We start from the raw sequence: 21,590 nt of genomic DNA, 5'->3' as shown, positions 1-21,590 counted from the left end.
TTTTGGGGGGGGGGTTCTTATAAATGCATACTGTCTGTTTAAAAATGTGCGTGTGCACACCTTTCAGGAAGCAGTGCCAGGCTGTCGAGGGCCACGAGTGAGACCAGGCCATGTCTTCATCATCAGAAAACGACGAGGACATTGAAAAAACTCCAGACTCAGATTCACTGCTGGCCTGTTCAGAGTCAAAGGTACAACATTTAATAATCAAAGCATTCAGGAGAGAATCAAAAGTGCACTGTAGAGGTAGAGGGATGGTGAATGTACCCTGACACGTCTGCGCTCCCTGAGGTGGCCTCTGGACGGGTTGGGTGCACTGCTGGCTAATGGGGGCCGGGCATAGGAATGTAAACTATTGCTGTTGCCAAAGATGTGAACTGGAGATGACCTGAAATACAAGAATGTAATGAAGACGTATAGATTTAATAAAAATGGTTCTGAAATTAGACTTCTGTAATAATGAGAAAGTCATAGAGTCACATTAGAGAGTTGTTCTGGACTGAAACTACTGTGAGCTGAAGTGATCTTATGTGCCTGTTGGTGTTTCAGTGCAGATGTGTCCCTGAGGCCCCTGTCTTCTTATCAAATTGTTCCTGCTTCCTCGAGTTTCTGAAGTTTCAGATTTTGATGCAGATCCCTCCACTTATGAATGAATATCTCCTAAACGATCTGCAACGTCCTGAGGAAGAACACTAGTACAGTTGCATTTTTAATTCAATTTTTCCCTGAAGCCTCAATTTACCTCTGAGGTGGTCTTAAGGACTGCAAAACAAACATTAAACCAAGACAAATGTAAAATTATTTCACATCATTAAAATCCATGCAGCTCAGGCATGTAGCCCAGATGCCTCCTGGGTTTGTCCCACCAAGTGGAGAACCCAGGAAAGACCCCAGAACTGTTGGAGAGACCACATCTCTCGACTGGCCCAGGAACACATTGGAATTCTCCCTACAGGAGCTGGAGGACAATGGCCAGGGAGAGGAAAATCTCAGCATCTTTGCTTAACCTGCTGCCCCTGTGACCCGGTCCAAGATGTGTGGAAGAAAATGAATGGAAAATCCTAATAATTTAGATAGGTTTTCTTATTTTACCAAAGTAAAAAAAGTCAATCAGACTTAGGCCCAGTGCAAATTCGTCCCTTCTCCTTTCCCCTTCTCCTCCATTTGAAGGGGCCTTTTTAGTGTAAGTGTGTACGGAATTAAAAAAAAAAAAAAAATTATTGTGACCCTCCGTCCTCCGTCGCGAGAGTAAACCGCCTCACGCTGAGAGGCGCTTTTCTTCACGTGGGTGTGCTCTGAAGCACAGAAGTTTACATTTAAATGTAAGTAATGACTTTTTGTTGTAGCATGACCTTTTTAAAGCAATAAAACCAATGTTGTAAAGTATAAGTGAGCGCTGGAAGCGCCACGCTAAAGCTAGTGGACCAGCGATTATTGGTGACGTCATCGAACGAAAGTGACGTCCAAATTATGTGACACTTTTTTTCAAAACTCTCCATTTGGAGGGCTAAATAAAGGGCTAGGGAGAAGGGCAGAATTCAGATTGGGCCTTAGTTTATTATGGAAGCCGAAAACAGCCTGCCCTAATTTTTTTTTCTCACGATAATGAGATAAATTATCCCGTGATCACGAGAACACAAAATTCATTTTCTCGTGATAATGAGATAATGGAAAATATATTGTAGCGTTCTTCTCCTCTTTTCCCGCACTGAGACTTTACCTTTTTTAAGTCTCTTTATTTTGTGGTTAAAGCAGAAACAAAACACTCAACAAAAGTTGTTTTTAGTCTACTTTTTTATTTACTAGTGGTACTTTAGTACGAAAATGTTGAACACTAGAATAACTGATCCAATAGTGACAACATTTTTTCTGAAAAACTGTTTCACCTTTTCTCCATGAAGCATGATTTGGATTCTCCAAGGAAACCCTGAAGCCTCTCTGAGAAGAGGTAAAATGTCTTCTGTCTACTACTTTGATGGAATCAACCTGAATAAATAGGAATCTTCAAAGATACTTTTGCTTTGTTCTTTTTTTTTAAATGGACCACAGTAACTTTCAAAGCTATATTATGATTCCCTTATAAGGTAAATGTCAGCTCATGTTTAGACAGCATTACAGTCTAAAAAAGGCTAAATTGAAAGAGTTATTTCAAGGTTCATAATAACATGCCGCTAACTTGCCAGTCCTGTTTTTTTGGACGCCCCACAGGTACTGGCTCATGTTTTCACAGGTTTCAGCTGGTCTTTATGTCTGCATTGCATGTATGACTGAATCACGAACCTTATGTGTGGAGCATCCTTTAGCAGAGGACTCTGAGGACTGGTGGCAATTTTGGCCAATTCTGCGAGCCAGTTGGTGTTCGGGGCGCCGCTGAGCTCCTGGTGAGACACAGCTCCCACCTGGAACAAGCCCTGAGACCTCTGGTCCTCCTCCACCTCCTGCAAGTCTGGCATATCATCTGAGAAAAGGAGTTGCATTCAAGTTCAGTCCAATCCGTTTGTCAAACATGGATTATGATTTTTATGTATTCATTTACCATAATCCATGTGGCACCCAGGGGATGGAGACAGGTCCTCGTTGCATTTCAGAGGATCAAAGGACTCGTCCATTGTCACAATATATTGTCTTGTTTCTTCTTCCAAAAGCAAAAGCACACTTATGTCGCTGTCATAATCAGACTCTGAGCCATTGAACACTGGGGCAAAAAACAACAGAAAAACATCTTCACTAATGCAAATAAAGCACTCCTGAAATCAATTTTTACAATGACATGATATTGTACTCATTCATCTACTTTCATTTCTACTTTTGAAGTGTTATAATTTTAAATTAAATTTGATGTTTACCAAACATTGCATAAAATGTAATAAAAACTCCCCGATTTAAAAAGAAAAACAGTTTTCAAAATAAGAGGTCATGGTAATAAAATAGATTTCAGCCTCAACATTGAATTCTGAGGTGTTTGTATCAAGGTAAATAAGAGCAGGTTTTAGGGAACCCTTTGTTCCATCACGGAAACCTCAGTGACGGGTCATGTGACTCGCTGCATGGAGGCCTTGTTTATAAACTTAGAGGGTTGACGCATGCGCAACAGTGCTCATTCATTCAGAACTGCGCAGCCAAATTCGATAAATAGCAGAAATTCGTCGAGAACAATACGGCAAAATACACCATATATTTTACTACTTTTGAGGACTTGACAACCTAAATAATAAAAAAAGAGTTCGACGTTTGGGATTTATTTATTTTGTGTTTTATAACAAACGTCTGCATAGGAAAAAACAGCTGAAAAATAAAAAAAGACAAACAATAAACGATTTAAGGCTCTCGTTTAAGCACGGACAGTCGTAACTCCCCACAAAACGTAAAAATATTAATAGAAGAAAATGTTCTGTTTTACGACATCGCGAACACTGTGAGTACATTGCTGATTAAGGACAAAAACAGCCGTTTAAAACACATTTTTTCCCCGTGAAACGAATTATATACTAACCCCCTACATTACCAATTCCTCAAAAGCAGCAGCAATTTATTCAACACATCAGTACAGGCTCTTGAGTCTAACACTGTAAACAAAAGAATGTCAACAAGTTGAGGCATGACGCAACCGTTCAAAATGAATGACACCAAGACCTCCAGACGCCTTTTAACAACATTTTATAGGGTAACGACGGCATTAGTGTCATTAGAGAGGCCCTTTAAAGTCCACGAAACGGCGTTTGGGGTGTGTTTTTATTCAACAAAACAACAAGCGTCATAGCGGAAAAAAAGAAGAAGAAAAAAAAAACATTGTCGATCAACCTTTCATTCGACACGAAACAACCCAATGACAACCTCGCTGAAACGCCAAAATATCCCCAAAAACGGACGAAGCGCATAAAAATGAAGTCAATACTTAGTCTAAACCGTTTATTTTTCTCCAAAAGTGCTTAACTTCTTTACTTACCATACCTATCGCCTACCACAAACTCTCGGATTCAGTCGAAGGGTGGAAATGAATGTTACCACAGAAGGACTCCTATTGGTGGAGACACACGTCAATAACAGCATTCCGGCGATTTCATTGGCTGAAATGTTTATCAAATATAGAGGCGGGGCTTAGTTTGTTGATGATGTTCTGATTGGCCGAAAGTACAAGCCTGTTACTACCCAGTAACAGCTGATTGGCAATAACACGAACAATGCATGGGGGATTTTTTTGCAAGGAAATATTTTCGTTTTCTGTGATCTTTTAGGATTTTAATTTAATTGTAGAAGCTAACTTTTGATCAGCTGTATGAAGAAATAAGTTTGATAACGTCACACACAAGTACAAAACTTTCTTTATTGACATGAAAAGTGAAACGTACATGTCATCTCTGTTTGCCTTCAAAATGGCTTGTGCCACCAGAGGGGATAAAGTCAGCATGTTTAAATGTAAACCCTGTTTAAAACATTTCTGCTGCAGAAATACAGATGACTCCATATCTCGATTTTGCTAAAGGAAGAAGGGAAGGACATTGAATTCCCACTGAATGGGGAAATGGAGGATAGTTTTTTTTTTGTTTTTCTTTTTTGGCAGAGGTAGGCAGCGATAAAAGCTGTCTCAACAATTTATAGTACACCAACACAAAAGCAGCATGAGTAAACATTTTACAATTAAACAAGTGAATTAAATGATGTCACAACATTGCCTATGCTAACTAATCTAGGGTGGCAACCTCTCAAGTCAAAGGGGGCTTATATAATAACAGTTAATACTCAATTTTAAAAGCATAATTTGTTGTGTATTAAAAAAAAACATTTTTTTCTTAAATTTGTTCATTCTTTTTCTATTTTGTAGAAGCAGAACATTAGGCAAACAGCCACAAACATTTAAGTACAGTTTATGAAGAAGATGCAGGTAAAACTGATAAAAAGTGTGTGTGTTATTAATAAAACTTGATGCAGTCAGAAAGCAAAAAAGAAAACAATACCCGACTATATGTAGTTTAGATTTTCTTGTCTGTTTTTATGTTCCAGCTGTGATAGGAGAACAGGACATAGTTATCAACAATGATCCAGTAAGAAATTGCTTTGGCTTCTGGTTTTTAATACAGTGTAGAAGTTACAAACAAAGCAATGCTTTAAGCGTAGCTGTAACACTGGGGTAACGTTTAAGTTAACAAAATGTTTGGTTTTGAAACAACCAACATACATGGCACTTACAAGTAAAATGTGTACTTACATTTTTAAAGATGAAAGTCTCGAAAAACATAACAAAACAAGCTTAAAGCAACTTTGCTTTGGCTAATCGAAGTCATGACATTTGTGACAAATTCTACTTAAATGTGACTATTCAGTATGGTTTACTTATTTGACACACAAATGCGATTGTGTAGTGTTTATTCACATTTCTCGTAACAAAAAAAAAAAAAAAGAAGGCTTTTAAAAGGGCTATGGGGAAAAACATCCACACAAGTACCCCCATCCCATCACCCATCTATCCCCTCATGGTCCATTGGAGTCACCTCATGCACTCGGCTGCTCAATTTCCGGGCTACTTCCAAAAAGGCTCTGCAGCTGCTCCTCGTAGTTTGCGATGTTTCTTTTCATGATGTCCATGCACGGGCCAAGCAATCTTTCAAACGCTTGGACGTCCATGACTGGTGAGGCAAGAAGAGTCATTTTTATGACTTTCATTCATACTGGAACTTACATCATAACTAGATTTTTAATGAAGACAAAACACACTTGGTGTATATATTAAGTTTAAAGCTGATATCTACACTTTTATGACAATAGTTATGATAGAGAACATGCAGGAAAAAAATAAATCAAACCAAGTTGGTTGCAAAAAAATTAAAAACAAAACACTTAAAAAAAAAAGAATAACCTTTGTGGAAAAACCTTTACTCCTTTTAAGACCCATCAAAAACACAGCCTCAAAAAATACACAAGAGTTTTTCATGTGTATTTGGAATTAATAGGGGTGTAACAATGGTAAATGGCATTTAGAACTTTACTACCTTCTTAGAAGGCCCTAATGCAGGGGTATTCAAGTCCAGGCCTCGAGGGCCGGTGTCCTACATGTTTTGTAGGAAGCTGGCCCTCGAGGCCTGGATTTGGGCCTCTCTGCTGTAGGTTTTCCAGAAATCCTGCCTTATCTGCTACTAATTTCCAGGATCAGGTATGTTTAGCCAATAAGGAGCTTCAATGGAAGGTTGGTTGGAAAACATGTAGGACACCGGCCCTCGAGGCCTGGATTTGAATACCCCTGCCCTAATGGCTGTACAGCCATGAGCATGCAAAGCAGGAACTGAAATTGAAATCTTCTGATCAGAAGTCGACCACTCTACCTCTGCACCATTACTAAACTTAATCAATTAATCGATTTATATCCCTATGATCCAACCAGATCAATCTGTCCAATCAATCTTGTTAATTAACATTACCATTATACAATTATTTCAAAAGGACATAAATCGGTCATATCGATATTGGAAAATACCATTTGGAATGAATTTGTCATAAACATATTTAATTTACACTTAATTATCTTGTAACAAATACAAGGAATCTGGAAAACTTCACTGTTCAGTACCAGGTATTTATCTCTGAGTCACACTGGTTGAATTTGTCCTGGATCAGTAAATCGGATCGTTCATAATGAACCAATATATCGACTATGAATTGTATTAGCAACCAAAAATTATGAAATGAATCAAATTGTTATTAAAATGAGTCGTTACACCCCTAGGATTTAGCCAAACACTGGCTACTCCAGAGGGACTTTGGTCTTAGAAATCCTTCTAGAAGGGTTTTAGTTTGTTCTGAGTTCAGTCAGACCTCAACATTTCTGTTTTTGTTTGTTCAACATTGTCAAATAAACCACATCGAATCAACTTTATTCAAACAATCATATAATAGATTATACGATTTAGCTTTTGTTATAATTTTTCTCAAATTGGCTATTAAGAAACAATTTCAAAGAATGTGTTGCTGTTGTCTGGTTGATGTTTTTCTAATTCTTCTTTACTGGTTTGCAGTTGTTTTCTTATGCATTTTTTAGTTCTTTAATTCTAAATGTAGAGACTGCTCATAGGTTTTTGCTATCTTTTGTTCTGCCCCACTTGTAATGGTTGCTCCCACCTACCCCTCATTTACCTCCATTAGTGCATGAATCCATTCCACTATGTTCTATGTTCTGATGATGAAAACTTGGATCATTTATATGAAAAAAAAACATTTAAATACATTTTTGAAATGATAAATCATTCAAATGCAATGCATTGTGGTCTACATTTGCCAATCTAGTAAGCATTGATGCATACTGTATTTTGGCAAAGACTTCTGGGAAATTTCTAGGGCAGTAGATTTTTGAATTGCAGATTCAGACCTTTAGTATATACTAAGTATACTTGTAGTACACACAAAGAGACTACTTTTTGCAACACGTTTACTGGGTTCATCGTAAATCAAAAGGAGCAGACTGAAGAATAATCAGGCACAGCCGTTTCGCTTGGCGAACGCCGACAACATGAATGATGCGATTGCACAAATTTACCCAGGCATTTGACGCTCCCCACAGCATAGGCAGATGCGGCTCTGGGCTTGTTTGTGACCAGAGCCAGCTCCCCGAAATACTGGCCCCTCGTGCAGGTTGCGATTTCCACCTCTTCCTCCTCCTGATCTTTTTTTGTCATCTGAAAGGAAAGAAATAAAGACGATAAGAAATTCAGACAATGATTTATATCTGTTTATATCAGGAAATATAGCATACCCGGCTTCTCTTCATTGTGATTCTAACTTGGCCACTCTCAACAATGTAGAAGCAGTCTGCCAAGTCACCCTAGAAAGGAGACAAATACTTGTGAAGAGCACCAAAACTAGTAACAAAAAATGGAAAAAAATCATTCTTCCTCACCTGAGCAATAATTTGCTGTGAATCGTTGTACACTCTGGTGGAGAGGACATCTACCACCTTCATTCTCTCTGATGTCTGTAGGGAGAAGAACATTACACTGCGCTCATTCTAAATGCATAGTAGACTTTGATAAATCTGGATCAAGAAGTGTCCTGACCTCTAAAGATGTAAGCAGTGGTAGTGTTTCGATGAATGCCTCGTAAAGCTTCCTCTTCTTGGCGTTGTTCTTCACTATGATCCTCCTGAATGTCAGACGATCCTGAATGAAAAAGAAATAGTGTAAGTCATCCAAAACACCCACATACTATTATTTGCATTAACTATAATTATTTGAATGCATCTTGTTTTTCTATTTAATTATCTATTTAAAAATTTGCTTTTTTTTGCATCCAGTGCTTTTTAGCCAACAATAATTCACATAAATTCACTGAACAGTTAGTTAGGTGTTTGTGTTGTTCTCTTGCTTTAAATAATGTGTGACTCTTGCTGTTGCATGTCAGAAACCTCCACGTAAAAGAGCGGGAGACGCCCCACGAGAGGAATGCGTAGCTGCTGGGGGGAGCATCAAGCTGTTAAAATCTGTCCCTGACTGACTGACTGAGCCACTTGGGCCTAAGTGGCTCTGATTAACCACTATAATTTACTGCTTGCTCAGAGCCCGTCTGGCAGAAAAGCCTCCGTCCGAAACTAACCGCGGACCGCACACTCAGCTGCGTGCTTCAAGAGCCGGGTCAGTGGGGGACGCAGCGGCACGCCGCCTGCTCCACGCAGAAATGGCTGTTAACTCCCCTTTTCAGGGAACGACCCTCAATCGTGACTCACTTCGGGGACTGAGTCACAAACGAACCAGCAGCTTCGCTTTAAGGGGTCAAGTTGCGACTCTATCGCCAGACAATTGTGGTGAAAGAAATTCAATACCACTAAAAAAATGACCTTTTGATGCTAAAAAATGTGCTTTAAATTTGATAAAACAGGCTCAAAATCTAAAAAAAAACAGTTACTGTTTTTAGTTTTGCTATTTCTTCCTGATTGTAAGTGTTCCTAAAATGACATCTAAAGTGTTTTTTTCTCCCTATTCCATAACATGTGTGTTTAAGCGGTAAAACATGATCTTTCTCAGGGTTAGCGGGGAGTACGCCGCCACAAACAACCTATTTAAATTGTCCCAACTGACTGCACAGCGTGCTAGAAAAACTAAGTAAGGAGCCAGCTGTGCTCTTGCAGGAGGAAGTGATGGTTTACTCACCAGGCACCAAAGGGCTCCAGGCGAGGTGGCAATGATTGTGGCAGCTCTGGGGGTGTTGTACATCAGCGCCAGTTCTCCAAAACTGCCTCTGTTGTCATAGCAGCCCACCAGCTTCTCGATGCCGTCCACCTTCACGAAAATGTTAAATGTCCCACTGGACAAACACAAGCGGAAGATAAACAACCAGCAAGAGAGAATCATTTAGAACGTGCAGCCAGAAAAGAAGTGAAAGCGTTGAAGGAACCTTTCGATCACATAGAAGTTGTCGCCATCATCATCCTGATCAATGATGTGCTCTCCTTCTGTGCAGAACTTCTCAAACATGGCATCCAGCACTTGAGATATTTCTTCCTGAAGGTTTAAATAAAGATTTTAGGTCTCGGGCGTGAAGACATAAACTCGTATATCTGAGCTTACGGAAGAATCCACTCACAGGATCCAGATTCTTGAACAGAAGAATGTCCCTGCACGCCTCCTGTAGTCTCTGTCTCTGTTCGTCAGTTTTGGGGTAGGTGACCTTCAGGAAAGAAATCAAATTCTTGTCTGGTGTTCTCAGGAAGGTACATTTTTCATATTGTGTTACTTACTCTGGGCTCTTTATCTTCTTCATCTTCATCAGGGTTGAACGCTTCAGCACACACTGCATGACAAAGATAAACAAACAAAACAAATGTGAACTTGACTTCCAACTTATTTTTCAGGTTATTTGCATGGAGGGTACGAGTTACAAGCAGTCAACACTTCTATTAGCTATTTGCTTGTCTGAATTAAAAACATGTATTTAATCAGTCATTGCAAACACATAGTATGCATATTTTTGGTGTATGTTTAAATTAACTTGAGGCTTATTTTGATATAGTTTTCAAAACAATTGCAGTTTTTTTCCTTTAGCTATAAATTATTCAGTTTTCCTTTAAGTTCTCTCAAAAACTTCAATTTAATGTAATCTATGTCTTTTGTGTGTATGTAAAAGATAAACAAATCTCTGGAATTCTAAATATTTTCCTTTCTGTCAAAAGTGAAATTTTCCTGAATCATCCGCTACTATATTTCTTTCTTGAAGGAATCAACAACTTCCTATCTGGTGGCTACTTTGACTAGAAGTCACTTCCCTGTTTAGCATTTTTGGACCAAAAACAGTTAAAGAAAAAGCATGCAGGACCAGCAGATCCAGTCTACCCAAAAATAAAACTACAACCCTATGAATGAATCCCATACCGCATGTGTCAAAGTCACGGCCCAGGGGCCAGATCCGCCCCTCTAGGTAACTATATCCGGCCCTCCAGATCATTTTATTTCATTTTTATTAATGGCCTGACATCTAACTTGCATAATTTTGACAAAATACAAGTAAAATTTTTAAAGTGAATTATTCTGGAATAATATTCCAGCCTGTTTTTGTTCGAAGTAATATTAAAAAGTTGTGTTTTTAAATTTTTAAAAATTTAGTTTAAGTGAGTTCTATGAATGTTTATGCTGTTCGGCCTGCGACCTAAGGTGTGTTTTGGATTTTGGCCCCCTGTGTGATTGAGCTTGACACCCCTGTCAAACAGGTTCTTATAAGTGTAAAGAACTGGATAATGATGCATGTGAGACCCATAATGCTTCTATTTAGGTAAGACTTGCTGATATTAAAAACTAATTTACGTGAATTTACCTTTTAAAACTCAGAATGAGTTTGTTACATTGACTTTTTTTGTTACATTTTTATGAATCTTGCACTACTTCAAGTGGAAGAACCAAATATAAAAATATGAAAGTTCTTCTACTGTTGTCATAAATGCAACATTGTTATAAGTAGAAGAAGTAAACGTAACATTTGTGTGGATATTCAATCAATGACATATCAATGATACTATGCACCAGGGTCAAGACAAAGAGGCTCCAGAGGCCCCTATAAATCAGTTTGTTTCTAACAGGAGGACAGATACAAAAGACAGATGGAAAAAAAATCATCAAACTATGACAGATGTGGTGTAGTCTGAATGTTTAAGTATCAGTTTCCTGCACTGACACTGTGCAGGATTCTCTTTAATGACACAAAATTAAACTGCAAAACCATGAACTCACCTGAAGCTCTTCTGATGAATCTGTTTATCACTGGGGCTGCAAAGCATAACAACAAAAAACATTACATTCAATCATCTTCAACAGCCATTTCAGGGAAAATGTGTGCTTTCATATTCAACCTGCAGCAGGACTTTGATCAGGCTTCTGAATTTAAATAAGAAATAAACAATAATTCAAATGTCAAACAGAGCCACATGTGCCAAGCCCTTCATAAATCAGCATGAAAGAAACATCAGGTGGGCGGCTCCATGGCCGGGACAGTGGGAGTGTGACCAACAGATGTGATTTAACAAGTGAATGTGGCCTTATGTAACCGTTGCAGCCTGCCTGGCAGACCCCACACTCCCCACTGTCACAAATCTCCCGCAGCTGCCGGCAGTTGGTGGCTACAATAAACAATATCACTTCAAGAAACCCCATTTCACCCAAATATGTGCATGTGTGTGTGTTGGGAAGCTGACCTTCCGCCTTTTACCTTTGTAAGCTGTCTTCCATTTTTTTTGCTATTAGCCTAACAGGGTAAATAGGCCCCTCAGGCCTACGCCTCAGACAGGAAATATTCAATATATTATTCGGCTTTTTGAACAATAAACAGCAAAAATGGCGGCTTAGTTGTGACAAACGTCTTTTAAATTGATTAAAAATGTGCTTTTGTGTGGGTTTTTGTGGAGATGAAGAGCATGACCATATATGGCAAATGGATGCAAGGTGGCGCGCGGCGGAGCATCATTCCCTTGAAGTGCCACAGAGCAACGGTCGCGCACGCGGCGGTGCGCTCGTGCGACTAAAATACGTGTTTTTTTAACCACCCCTCATTCACGCGTAAATATTCGACTTCCCTACCTATAAACTCCTCGTCGTCGTCGTCCTCCTCCTCCTCCTCCCCGTTCTCGGAATCGATCTGCATGGCTTCGTCAATGAAATTGACCGCTTTTCCAGATCTCGGGGCCGAATTTTGGTCATTGCCAAAAGCGGCCTCTTTCGTCTCGTTGTCCTTCAGCTGGGTGAAGTACTGCAATGCAAACTCGAGTAAATCCCTTGGCTGGTTCCTTAACACTTCCACGGTAAAGCTCTGTAACAGCTCCGTCAGTCCTTCAGGAATTTCTATACTCATTCCTGTTATCAGTCTATAAATGTGGACGAACCCGGTTGAAGCTGGAAGTGAAGGATTATCAAACAGCCGAGATGGAGAATAATCGGATGTCGTCGGGTCACTCCGGCAGGAAGGCGTCCGCGGCGGATTCGCTCTGTTTTTCTTTTTTTTTTCTTTAATGAAAATGGCTCTGGATTTTTGGTCCAAGCATCTTCTGCTGCTTCTGGCTATAGGAAACCCACGCATGTGACCCAGGAATCCATGGCAACCACCTATCCAGGGATTGCGTATGAGCGGCAGCGGCGCAGAAGCTGCAGTCAGTCGCAAAAATCCAAATAAAGGGGAAGAAACGAGAGACCCTCCGGTTGCTCCCTCAGTCACAGATCAATGCTTGGACCCAAAGCGGAGGAGGTTCCAGAAAAGACAACCATTACACGGTTACATAATCGCGATCATTACATGTTTAAAGACATTTAAGAGAAAAAAATCAATTTAAGTTAATTGTTAGTTTATTTGTGTATCATAAAATTGTGCACAAACGCACTTTTAAAGCTTAGAATTATAAAAATTGTAAAAATTAATGTTAGTTTTGCTATTTTTTGTTGATATTTGACTAAATTAATAGTCTACGGAGTCCTTAAAGGGACATTAAAAAAATGGTTTCTAATGCGCACCAATTACCATCTGAAAACAAAATTTGCATTTTGGTTTCACTTTTGCACAGAAAGGAAGAGCGGGGGTGTAGAAAGGAAACTCCCTTGATGCTGACTGGGAGGAGACGTTCGGTAAACCAAACTAACCACAGTCTCCCATCACCGTGACACACCTGCCACTTCTGTGATCCACTTTCATCACCTTTTATTAATGAGGCACATTTGTTTCTGCTGAATATGAGAGAACGCATCTATGCTGCAACCATTCAATTTTACAAATTCACCTGAGACTTTCCTTTCAAAGTAAAAGCCCACCAAAACAAGGAAATTAAAAAAAAATAATTTAATGGGCCATTCTTAGCAGATAAACTCAGTGTTATAATATTAAACTCATTGGGTAAAACTAAAAACCACTACTATATTCTATTTTATTTTTCTATTTTATTATTATAATTATTATTTTTTAACTTCTTATGTCCAAGGCTGCTGCAATTTCATTGTATCCCCATGTGCAATGACAATAAACGTTTCTGATTCTGATTCTGATTCTAAAACACTATTCCCTCGTTCTGAATTTGTTGGCAGCAGCGCCCCCTGCCGTCTACCTAATGAAAGCAAATGGCTTTTTCCTCCCCTTGAAATTTCCAATTATTAACACTTGTGACAATTCTAAATATTGATTAAAAAATTACTAATACACTATTTGGCACAAAAAAACTCCGGCAAATTTAGCTTTAAGTTGTATAAATATTTGTTTTATTCAAATTAAACTAATGGGGGGAAAAAGAATCCTGCAATGCATTTAAAACAAAAATCCATTTTTAACACAGAACACAGATTTATTTTTTCCAGGAAACATTTATTTGATCAATACAGGATCGTATTTTTTCAATAAAGAATTCAGTTAAATATTAACAAAATTTACAGTCACAGGGAATGTAAAAAAAAAAAAGAAAAAAAAAAGAAAGAAAAGAAAAAAATGAACAAATGCTCGTCTTAAAAAACCCCGACCCAGGAACCCCACCCACCCAGGGTGACGTTGACCACAGCAGAACTAGAACCATTTGTTTTTAAGTTCTCAGCTTCACTGTTCCACGTTCTCCCATGCAGTGCTTCACAGTTCATCCTTCTCTGTCTGCAAGGACAAAAAAAAACAAAAATCATGAGATGAGCAGGAAGATGAAACTGCAGTACGGCATCTTCATCGTGTTCTTACCGTTTCATCTTCATCATCGTCTACAACTTCTTCTTCTTCTTTGGCTTCAGAGTCTTCTTCTGCTTGCTCCTCTGGCTCCTCCTCTGGTTCTTCTTCCACCTGTAAAAGAAAATCCTCTTTAATTCACTCCAGAATTTGATGACTCGATTAAAGTAATGAGAATCTGGGAGTGCGGGTGTAATCCTAAGATTTGATGTGGCAGGTCAATGCCTTACCTGTTCATCCAGAGGTACATTCATGCTGAGTCTGAGCATGCGCTCTATCCTGTCTCCGTAAGCCTTTGTGTCGGCCAGCTGGTAGCCGGAGCGCAGTGTGGCCGTCTCGAATAAAACTACAGCCAGATCTGAAGCAGTCTGGTCTTCTGCGTCAGTCTAAAGGTGAACAAACAATGATCAGCTTCAACTTAAAAATGTAGAAACTCAAAAGCAAATGGTTGAACTTACATTTACTCTGCCGAGCATCTGTTTGATTAGAGGATGTTTGGGATTGATTTCCAATGTTTTCTTCTGGCTGGCGTAGTAACTGATGAAGAGCAGTGACATTTTAGTGCAACGTTCCTCGATAACTCGGGCCTATCAGAATTCAGACGTGGGTTAGGGTTATTCTCACCTCGTAGAAATGTCTTTTCCTGTCTGGTAAGCTTGTGCCTTCATGATTCTCTCCATGTTTCCTGACCAACCGTACTGACTGGCGACCAGAGCGCAGGGGGAGTCAGTCAGCCTCTGAGAGAGGACCGCCTTCTCAATCTGTTATGAGGAGGGAAACAAGATTAAGCATATAAAACTTAAAAAAAGAGGAGTTCATTACTGCTGGCATAAATATAAACTGCTCTTGACCTTGTCCTTCAGGGCTTTGTCCTTCAGCCAAGTTGTGAGAGGCTCAAACTCCTTTTCCAGAGCCTCCCTCTTCTCTTTGGCCGTTTCGCTCTCTTCAAACTTGACGCCCTCCTTGGCCACATTCTGGAAGCGTTTGCCGTCAAACTCGGGCAGAGCCTGGATGCAGTACTCATCCACAGGTTCGGTCAGGTAGATCACCTCGTAGCCCTTCTTGAGCAGCCTTTCAACAAACGGAGAAGACTCCGCCTACAGAGGAAGAGAAACAGAATTTTTTAGCACATCTTGTACCGTTTAATAACCCTGACAGTCACCTAGCAGAGGATCACATCTCACCTCCTTCCTGCTGGTTCCCGCCATGAAGTAGATCTTGTCCTGCTTCTCCTTCATGCGCTCCACATACTGCTCCAGGCTGGCCAGGACTGTTTCGCTGTTGGAGGTCTGGAAGCGGAGCAGCTTGGCCAGACGGGTCCTGTTGGAGTGATCTTCAATAACACCCAGCTTGATGTTGGTTCCAAACTCCTTCCAGAACTTATCGTTGTACTGCTCCTCAGCAATCTTCTTGATCATGTCCAAAGTCTTACGGACCAGCTTCTTGCGAATGACCTAAATGAAGACGATGATTGCTGAGATGAAATCCCTTAAACATCTTGATTTTAAAATATAAATGCATCTACCTAAACAGGATTGACTACGACTTTCTTAAAAATAGTTAGAATAAAATAGTTGTTGCATAACCTTAAACCCACCTTGAGCAGTTTGTGCTGCTGCAGCGTTTCTCTGGACACATTCAGAGGAAGATCATCAGAGTCCACCTGACAGAAGAAGATTTTCATGTCAGTTCAAATGACACTGAATCATCATATAAAATATCTTAATATATGAATGATTTCTGATTTACTGGGACAAAAGAGGAACCTACCACTCCCTTGACGAAGTTGAGGTACTTGGGCATCATATCATTGAAGTCATCTGTGATGAAAACTCTCCTGACAAACAGCTGAGGGGAGAAAAAAAAACATTTAGATATTTTTTTAAAAGCATTTTGTTTAGAGAACATGTTCTCCATCAACAGAACGACTACAAACCTTAACGTAATCGTTCTTCTTGGAGCCGTATTCGTCAAAGAGGCCACGAGGAGCAGCGCTGGGTATGAAAAGGATGGACTTGAAGGTGACCTCTCCCTCAGCGGTGAAGTGGATGTGAGTCAGAGGATCCTCGTTGTCCTGTTGAAATTAAGAGGATATTTACAGAAACCTTCAGAGCTAAGAAGCATCGGTTACGTGAAGTTCCCCTGCACAGGTGCTTACTTTAGAGAAGGTTTTGTAGAAAGCCGTGTACTCCTCTTCCTCCACGTCTTTAGCCGGTCTCTGCCAGATGGGCTTGATGTCGTTCATCAGTTCCCAGTCCCACACAGTCTTTTCAACCTATGACGACAAATATTTCAGTAAATTTAATCTTTTTGAAAACTTCAGCTAGAGGTTGACCAGTCACAAACACCTCATCTTTAAATCTTATTCTGTAGAAATCAATTTTCAATACCAAGTTCTTTTAAGTTTAAATCTTAAAAGAATTACTTATTTTACCACATTGATCTGAGGATCATATGAAAACATAATAATTTTAAGGCGTATTCCTTAAATGAAAGAGTTACCTTCTTGGTCTTTGGCTTATCTTTGTCTTCTCCCTCCTCTTCCTCAACCTCAGCCTCATCTTCAGGAGCTTCTTTCTCTGGTTCTTCTGTCTCAGCATCCTCCTCAATGGGCTCTTCAACTGTCTCAGTCTGATAGAAAACAAACAAATATGTTCACTGCACTGTTTTCTCTTTCAAGCGGATGTCAGTAAACCAGTATAAAAGTTGAAGTTTTACTGGAAAATATTCACCTTGCTAGCCCAGACGTAGATGGGGAAGTTGATGAACTGAGAATATTTCCTGACGAGGTTCTTGATAGTTTCCAGCTCCAAGTAGTCTGAGGCTTCCTCCTTCAGAACCAGCCTGGTGTTGCATAAAGAGTGGGGGTGTTTGAAAACCCACATTAGTTATGCAACAAAATATGACTTAATGTGTCAGCAAAAATAAAAAATGAAAGTAGTTTAAAAATAAAAACTTACGTTATGGTGGTTCCTCTTCCCAGTGTGTCCCCTCTGGGGTCTTCAATCACGGAGAACTGATTGGAGTCCGACTCCCAGATGTGCTGAGTGTCGTTGTTGTGCTTGGACGTTACGATGACCTTGTCAGCGACGAGGAACGCAGAGTAGAATCCCACACCGAACTGTCCAATCAGCTCTGAAGTGGACTGGCCCTCAGACTGCATCTCCGTCATTTTGTTGAGGAACTCGCTGGTGCCGGACTTTGCAATGGTGCCCAAGTTTTTAACCAGCTCCTCTTTGGTCATTCCAATACCAGTGTCAGTGAGGTGGAGCATGTTCTTCTCTTTATCAGACTGGACAAAAGCAGAATAAAAAAATGGAAGCAGATTAGAAATAGTCCCAGAAATGTGAAAATAAAAATGTTGCACATGTGCATACTTTGATCTTGATGGTCAGTTCTTCATTGGCAGCCAGAGCATCCTCATTGGTCAGAGACAGCAAGCGGATCTTGTCCAGAGCATCTGAGGCGTTAGAAATCAGCTCCCTGAGGAAGATCTGCAAAAGACGACCAGGAGGTAAAGCACAACGCCAAACGAGGAAGTGTTCATAAATTATGTTTACTCTAGCTCACCTCTTTGTTTTTGTAGAGAGAGTTAATGATGAGCTTCATCATACGGTTGACTTCAGCTTGAAAGGCGTGTTTTTCTGACTTCTCCCTCAATTCTTTAACCTGTGCTGCATTCAAGCCATCGAGCTGGATAGCCTCTTCCTCTCTAAAAAGGTGGAGAGATGCAGAATATAGCCATTAATAGGCAGCAAAAAGTCATCCTGGGGCTTTAATCCAACTAGTAGGGTTGCCCCGACCTTGTAGACTGGTCATGTTGACTTTAAAGTTAGAATGACCCGTGCATGTAACAATCCTCAGAGGGCTTCCAGGTAGTCGGTAACACCTACCTCTGCACCACCTCATCATCTGTTCTGGAACCATCCCGGCTCTTTCCCAAGTCTTCCTCCACTGTTGCATCGACGTCGATCTCATCCTCAGCTCTCACAGCAGCTACCAACCAAGAGATCAACCAAATTAAGTCGTTTCTTCTTGCATCAAACAAGTTAGGCACCTCCATTTCATTTTGAACATTTATGCAAAAGAAAAAAGAAAAAAATGCATTGCAACTCCTGGAAGACTTGTGTGTTTTAAATAGTACTTTAATTGAAATGAGCAAAACACTAGAAGCGAAAATATATTTAATTAAAGCTATTTCAATGAATGGAGCTAGCATAGCCGACACATTTTTCCTGGGAGAAAGTTCTGGAAAGGCTATCAATTAAATTAAATAAATTAACTCTGTGGGGAAATTTAATTAATAACCTTAACGTTTGTTGTTTTAAACTAGTTTAAACATCGAGCACCCCATAATTGAACAGATGGAGCACAATTCTCCAAATGTATGAACATTTTAAGGACTATTAAACGGAAATTTACGTTAGCATAACTAGCTAGAAACACTAAACCGTTACGTTAGAGCTTGAAAAGATAAGAACTATTCGTCGAGGAACTCACCAAATGCTAGAAGTGCACAAAGAAGCCCGACCACCCAGAGTCGCTTCATTTTGAGTTACTGCTTGAATGAAGGTGCGAGTCTCCAGCGCCTGAGACAAAAGCCGTGAGGGCAGCTCGTGCAGTACTGTCTCCACAAGAGGCTGGCCAGCTACATCTCCACCAAACGAGCCCACTCAGTCAAACCCCGTGACATCCGACCAATCGCTGCGCACCACGCACAAACTCAGACCAATCACCGAGCAGCTCATGGCCCACGCTGTCCAATCAGCTTCTTCTACATAAGTCGATAGCCGAAAATCGTGGCTCGTCACCATTGGCCGAGAATGAGCGTTCACCACGTCTATATCTAAAACTGAGATTTTTGTGGTGGGAAAAAAAAATCTTAAATTATCTCTTTGGATGAACTTGACTTGTATTTGAGAATGTAGCAGAAAAAAAATCACAAATTTTACGTTTGCAGAACTTTATGAGTTGAAACATAACATTTTGGAGCATGGTATTTTATTATTATTTTTATTATTATTTTACTGAGTTTTCCCCTTTTACTTATATCTCCACAAACCTAGATAAGAACCGAGATAATGAATAGGATTTCTGTGAATGGCATCGCTTTGTTTTAATATTGACCACAAGATGTCACTGTTTAGCCAGTACTCACTATAGTAACTCAACAGAAGTGACTGAATAATTTACTTATTAAAAAAAAAGGACAAAAAGTTTGAAAATTCAGGGCACAGTTTGTGGAAAGTATAAGGAGTGTACAGTAGTTTAGACAGTAAGAATATAAAGTTTTCTAACGTAGACAACTTCTGTGGGCTCTAGGGCCAAGTATCAAAAATCCACATCATATGGAATTTCCATGTGTTCTTTATTGTCAATGCTCCTATAAACCATCTACTTCATTGGCTTCCTCTAAATGTTTTATTGATCTGCCAGATCTTAACTGTGCATGGCAGATTGATGCCATCACCTGGTTCTGTAAAGTATTCATCCAAAGCTACATTTATGGAGAAGTTTGATTTCATGTAGTCATCTCTTAGTTGCTCAGTAATACACCAGTGATCTTCTACTCTGTTGGTCGCTTATATTGTCTTCTAGCATTCGATCAAAATTTCCTTTTCACTTAATTTTATTGTTTCTTGTATTTAAACAGTTTAACATTGATTTTAAATATATGAATGAAACTGAGCAGAAAGAAGTAAAGTGTCTTCCTTCAATTCACAATTTAACATTTCTGATCAAATCTGCACCTGATCTGATCAGAACCGGATCATGAAAACTATGCAAAACTATGAAATGAAATAACTCAGTAGGGGTGGGATTATATAAATTCACTTCTTCCCAATCTTTTTCAAGAAATAAGTCAAGCTAGACTTGACTTTAGTTACTAATCACTATATTTAATTAATTAAATGTGCGTTAAGTGTATGTGTGTGTTTTTTTATTGTTTAATCAATCATTTAGTTATTATTAAAATCAAAGTAAGCAAAAGTAAAAAAAAAAAAAAATTGAGCATGAGTATAAGAGATTTTGCGGCTTTTAAATTGTTAAATAAAATAGTCACTACAAATTAAGAAAATGTATTGGCCAGCCGAAGAAAGCAGTACTTTCATAAATAGTACACAATGGGGGTGGCATGCTGATTGGCTACTGGTAGGCAAAAGGTGATGAAGGATTGATCAGTTTAGATGGGATGTTATTGTCTTGAGTCAGTGGTTGTTACTTGACTTTATTTACATCTATAGATCAGTGTGTGGTGTGTGTCTGCATGTGCACCAGGGACGTTTGATCAGAGGAGGCAGGGCAGAAAATTATTTTCACCCAGCATCATAAGATGTACAGCCTACTAACAATAAAATAAATATTTGTGCTCCTTCTTCTTCTTCTTTTCCTTTCGATCTGTGCTATATTTGCAATTTCTGTATGATTCAAATAATTTCCATCACTTTTTTGATCAAAATCAAAGTATTTGAGTGTATTTTCTGACTCAGATGTCACCAATTTAGGCATTTATTAAAATTGTTTATACATACCAGACATTTTTATAATTACGTCCTTACTTTTCATATAACAGTTAATGTATTTCATGTATGTTTATCCCTTTTTTGGTGCCTGAAACTGACATAAAGACCCACTGAAAAGACATAAGGTGAGGCAGGCAGTAGCTCTGCCACAAATGAAGACGCCACATATGAGCCCGTGTTGGTTAATCTGTTGTTGCTAATAAAGTTCAATAAAAAGCTAATTATTTTGTGTTTTGCTTAACTGATTGCAAAAGTGGCATATGTAATATCTCAGCTCCAAAAGTTTCTAAAAACTGAACATTCAATCAAAGCGTGAAGACCAGCTTAAGGACTACAAGACTTCAAGTAAAAAAACAAAACATGGATTCCATTCACAAATGAAGCTAAGAAGAGTGTGCAAATTCTGTTTGTGCTTGTGTGAGTGGGAGAAGGCATCTGCAGTGGTCTGGGACATCTATACATTTTACATTCTTCCTTAGCCAAATATATGTGTACTCTTTTTGGGACCTTTTTGCAGATGTGTAGAACATTTTTACATAGGAAGATTCTATTTGGAACAAGAATTATACAAATGCTCTTTTTCCCTCACAAATGCTCAAATTTTATATCCTGATCCAAAACATATTTCCAAGTGTGGACATTGTTTTACAACTGCAAAATACTTCCAAAAAAATAAATATACGCTTAATAAATCTAAATCGATTCCTTTATGGTATCAACCATCAGATCCTTAAATTTGATTACTATTAAATTTCTTTACAAGGTTGACATTTACCTTGTCCTTGTTGGTAAAAGACAAATGACTGCAGTCTAAAATGGAAAAAACTCGTGACCTTCGTTCTAAAGCCATAAGCTTAAGTGAAGAAGTGTAGAGCCTTGTGCTCTTTTTCACTTCTCTTTTCTCACAATACTCGTGTT

At 39.2% G+C, this 21,590-nt stretch overlaps 3 protein-coding genes across 3 annotated transcripts in view; all 3 read right to left on the bottom strand.

Moving 5' to 3' along the window:
* Window positions 1-4,079, bottom strand: part of hbp1 (HMG-box transcription factor 1) — a 10,221-nt gene extending 6,142 nt beyond the window's left edge. The window contains exons 1-5 of the mRNA XM_024282528.2: window positions 3,947-4,079; window positions 2,537-2,695; window positions 2,281-2,458; window positions 268-388; window positions 61-175 (exon numbers count right to left, since the gene is read on the bottom strand). Of these exons, the coding sequence (XP_024138296.1) occupies window positions 61-175; window positions 268-388; window positions 2,281-2,458; window positions 2,537-2,609 (487 nt within the window). The 5' untranslated portion in view covers window positions 2,610-2,695; window positions 3,947-4,079. The remainder of the gene's footprint in view (window positions 1-60; window positions 176-267; window positions 389-2,280; window positions 2,459-2,536; window positions 2,696-3,946) is intronic.
* A 227-nt stretch (window positions 4,080-4,306) lies between these two features.
* Window positions 4,307-12,771, bottom strand: LOC112152757 (cAMP-dependent protein kinase type II-beta regulatory subunit). The gene is made up of 11 exons (XM_024282529.2): window positions 12,045-12,771; window positions 11,202-11,237; window positions 9,719-9,771; window positions 9,565-9,648; window positions 9,376-9,482; window positions 9,132-9,285; window positions 8,043-8,144; window positions 7,886-7,960; window positions 7,742-7,810; window positions 7,526-7,664; window positions 4,307-5,624 (listed from the first exon to the last, which is right to left on the bottom strand). Exons 1-11 carry the CDS (start codon window positions 12,538-12,540, stop codon window positions 5,491-5,493), a joined length of 1,449 nt encoding a protein of 482 aa, XP_024138297.1. The 5' UTR covers window positions 12,541-12,771; the 3' UTR covers window positions 4,307-5,490.
* Window positions 12,772-13,867: 1,096 nt separating this feature from the next.
* On the bottom strand, window positions 13,868-18,807 carry hsp90b1 (heat shock protein 90, beta (grp94), member 1). Its single transcript, XM_024282530.2, has 18 exons — window positions 18,649-18,807; window positions 18,042-18,144; window positions 17,719-17,860; window positions 17,526-17,642; window positions 17,109-17,440; window positions 16,881-16,992; window positions 16,651-16,779; window positions 16,307-16,423; window positions 16,085-16,222; window positions 15,919-15,996; window positions 15,746-15,811; window positions 15,333-15,602; window positions 15,000-15,245; window positions 14,773-14,909; window positions 14,607-14,685; window positions 14,379-14,534; window positions 14,164-14,262; window positions 13,868-14,082 (listed from the first exon to the last, which is right to left on the bottom strand). The coding sequence occupies exons 1-18, from the start codon at window positions 18,695-18,697 to the stop codon at window positions 14,062-14,064; spliced, it is 2,391 nt and encodes a 796-aa protein (XP_024138298.1). The 5' UTR covers window positions 18,698-18,807; the 3' UTR covers window positions 13,868-14,061.
* Between the last annotated feature and the right edge of the window lie 2,783 nt (window positions 18,808-21,590).

The sequence above is a fragment of the Oryzias melastigma genome, linkage group LG6 (assembly GCF_002922805.2).
Source record: "Oryzias melastigma strain HK-1 linkage group LG6, ASM292280v2, whole genome shotgun sequence".
In the NCBI taxonomy this organism is placed as follows: Eukaryota; Metazoa; Chordata; class Actinopteri; order Beloniformes; family Adrianichthyidae; genus Oryzias; species Oryzias melastigma.
This window is presented reverse-complemented; position numbering and strand designations above follow the sequence as displayed.

Bases quoted from the DNA above. Each gene is read 5' to 3' on its own strand.
- LOC112152757 (XM_024282529.2), bottom strand. From the start codon at position 12,540: ATGCGTGGGTTTCCTATAGCCAGAAGCAGCAGAAGATGCTTGGACCAA. The intron at 9,649-9,718 runs GTAAGTAACACA...TCTTTCCTGAAG, and splicing joins AAGAAGATAAAGAGCCCAGA to GTCACCTACCCCAAAACTGA. The intron at 9,286-9,375 runs GTTCCTTCAACG...GTGTTTGTCCAG, and splicing joins AACTTCTATGTGATCGAAAG to TGGGACATTTAACATTTTCG.
- hsp90b1 (XM_024282530.2), bottom strand. From the start codon at position 18,697: ATGAAGCGACTCTGGGTGGTCGGGCTTCTTTGTGCACTTCTAGCATTT. The intron at 17,441-17,525 runs GTATGCACATGT...GCTTTTGTCCAG, and splicing joins AACTGACCATCAAGATCAAA to TCTGATAAAGAGAAGAACAT. The intron at 15,603-15,745 runs GTGGGTTTAAGG...GTCTTCATTTAG, and splicing joins AGCAGCACAAACTGCTCAAG to GTCATTCGCAAGAAGCTGGT.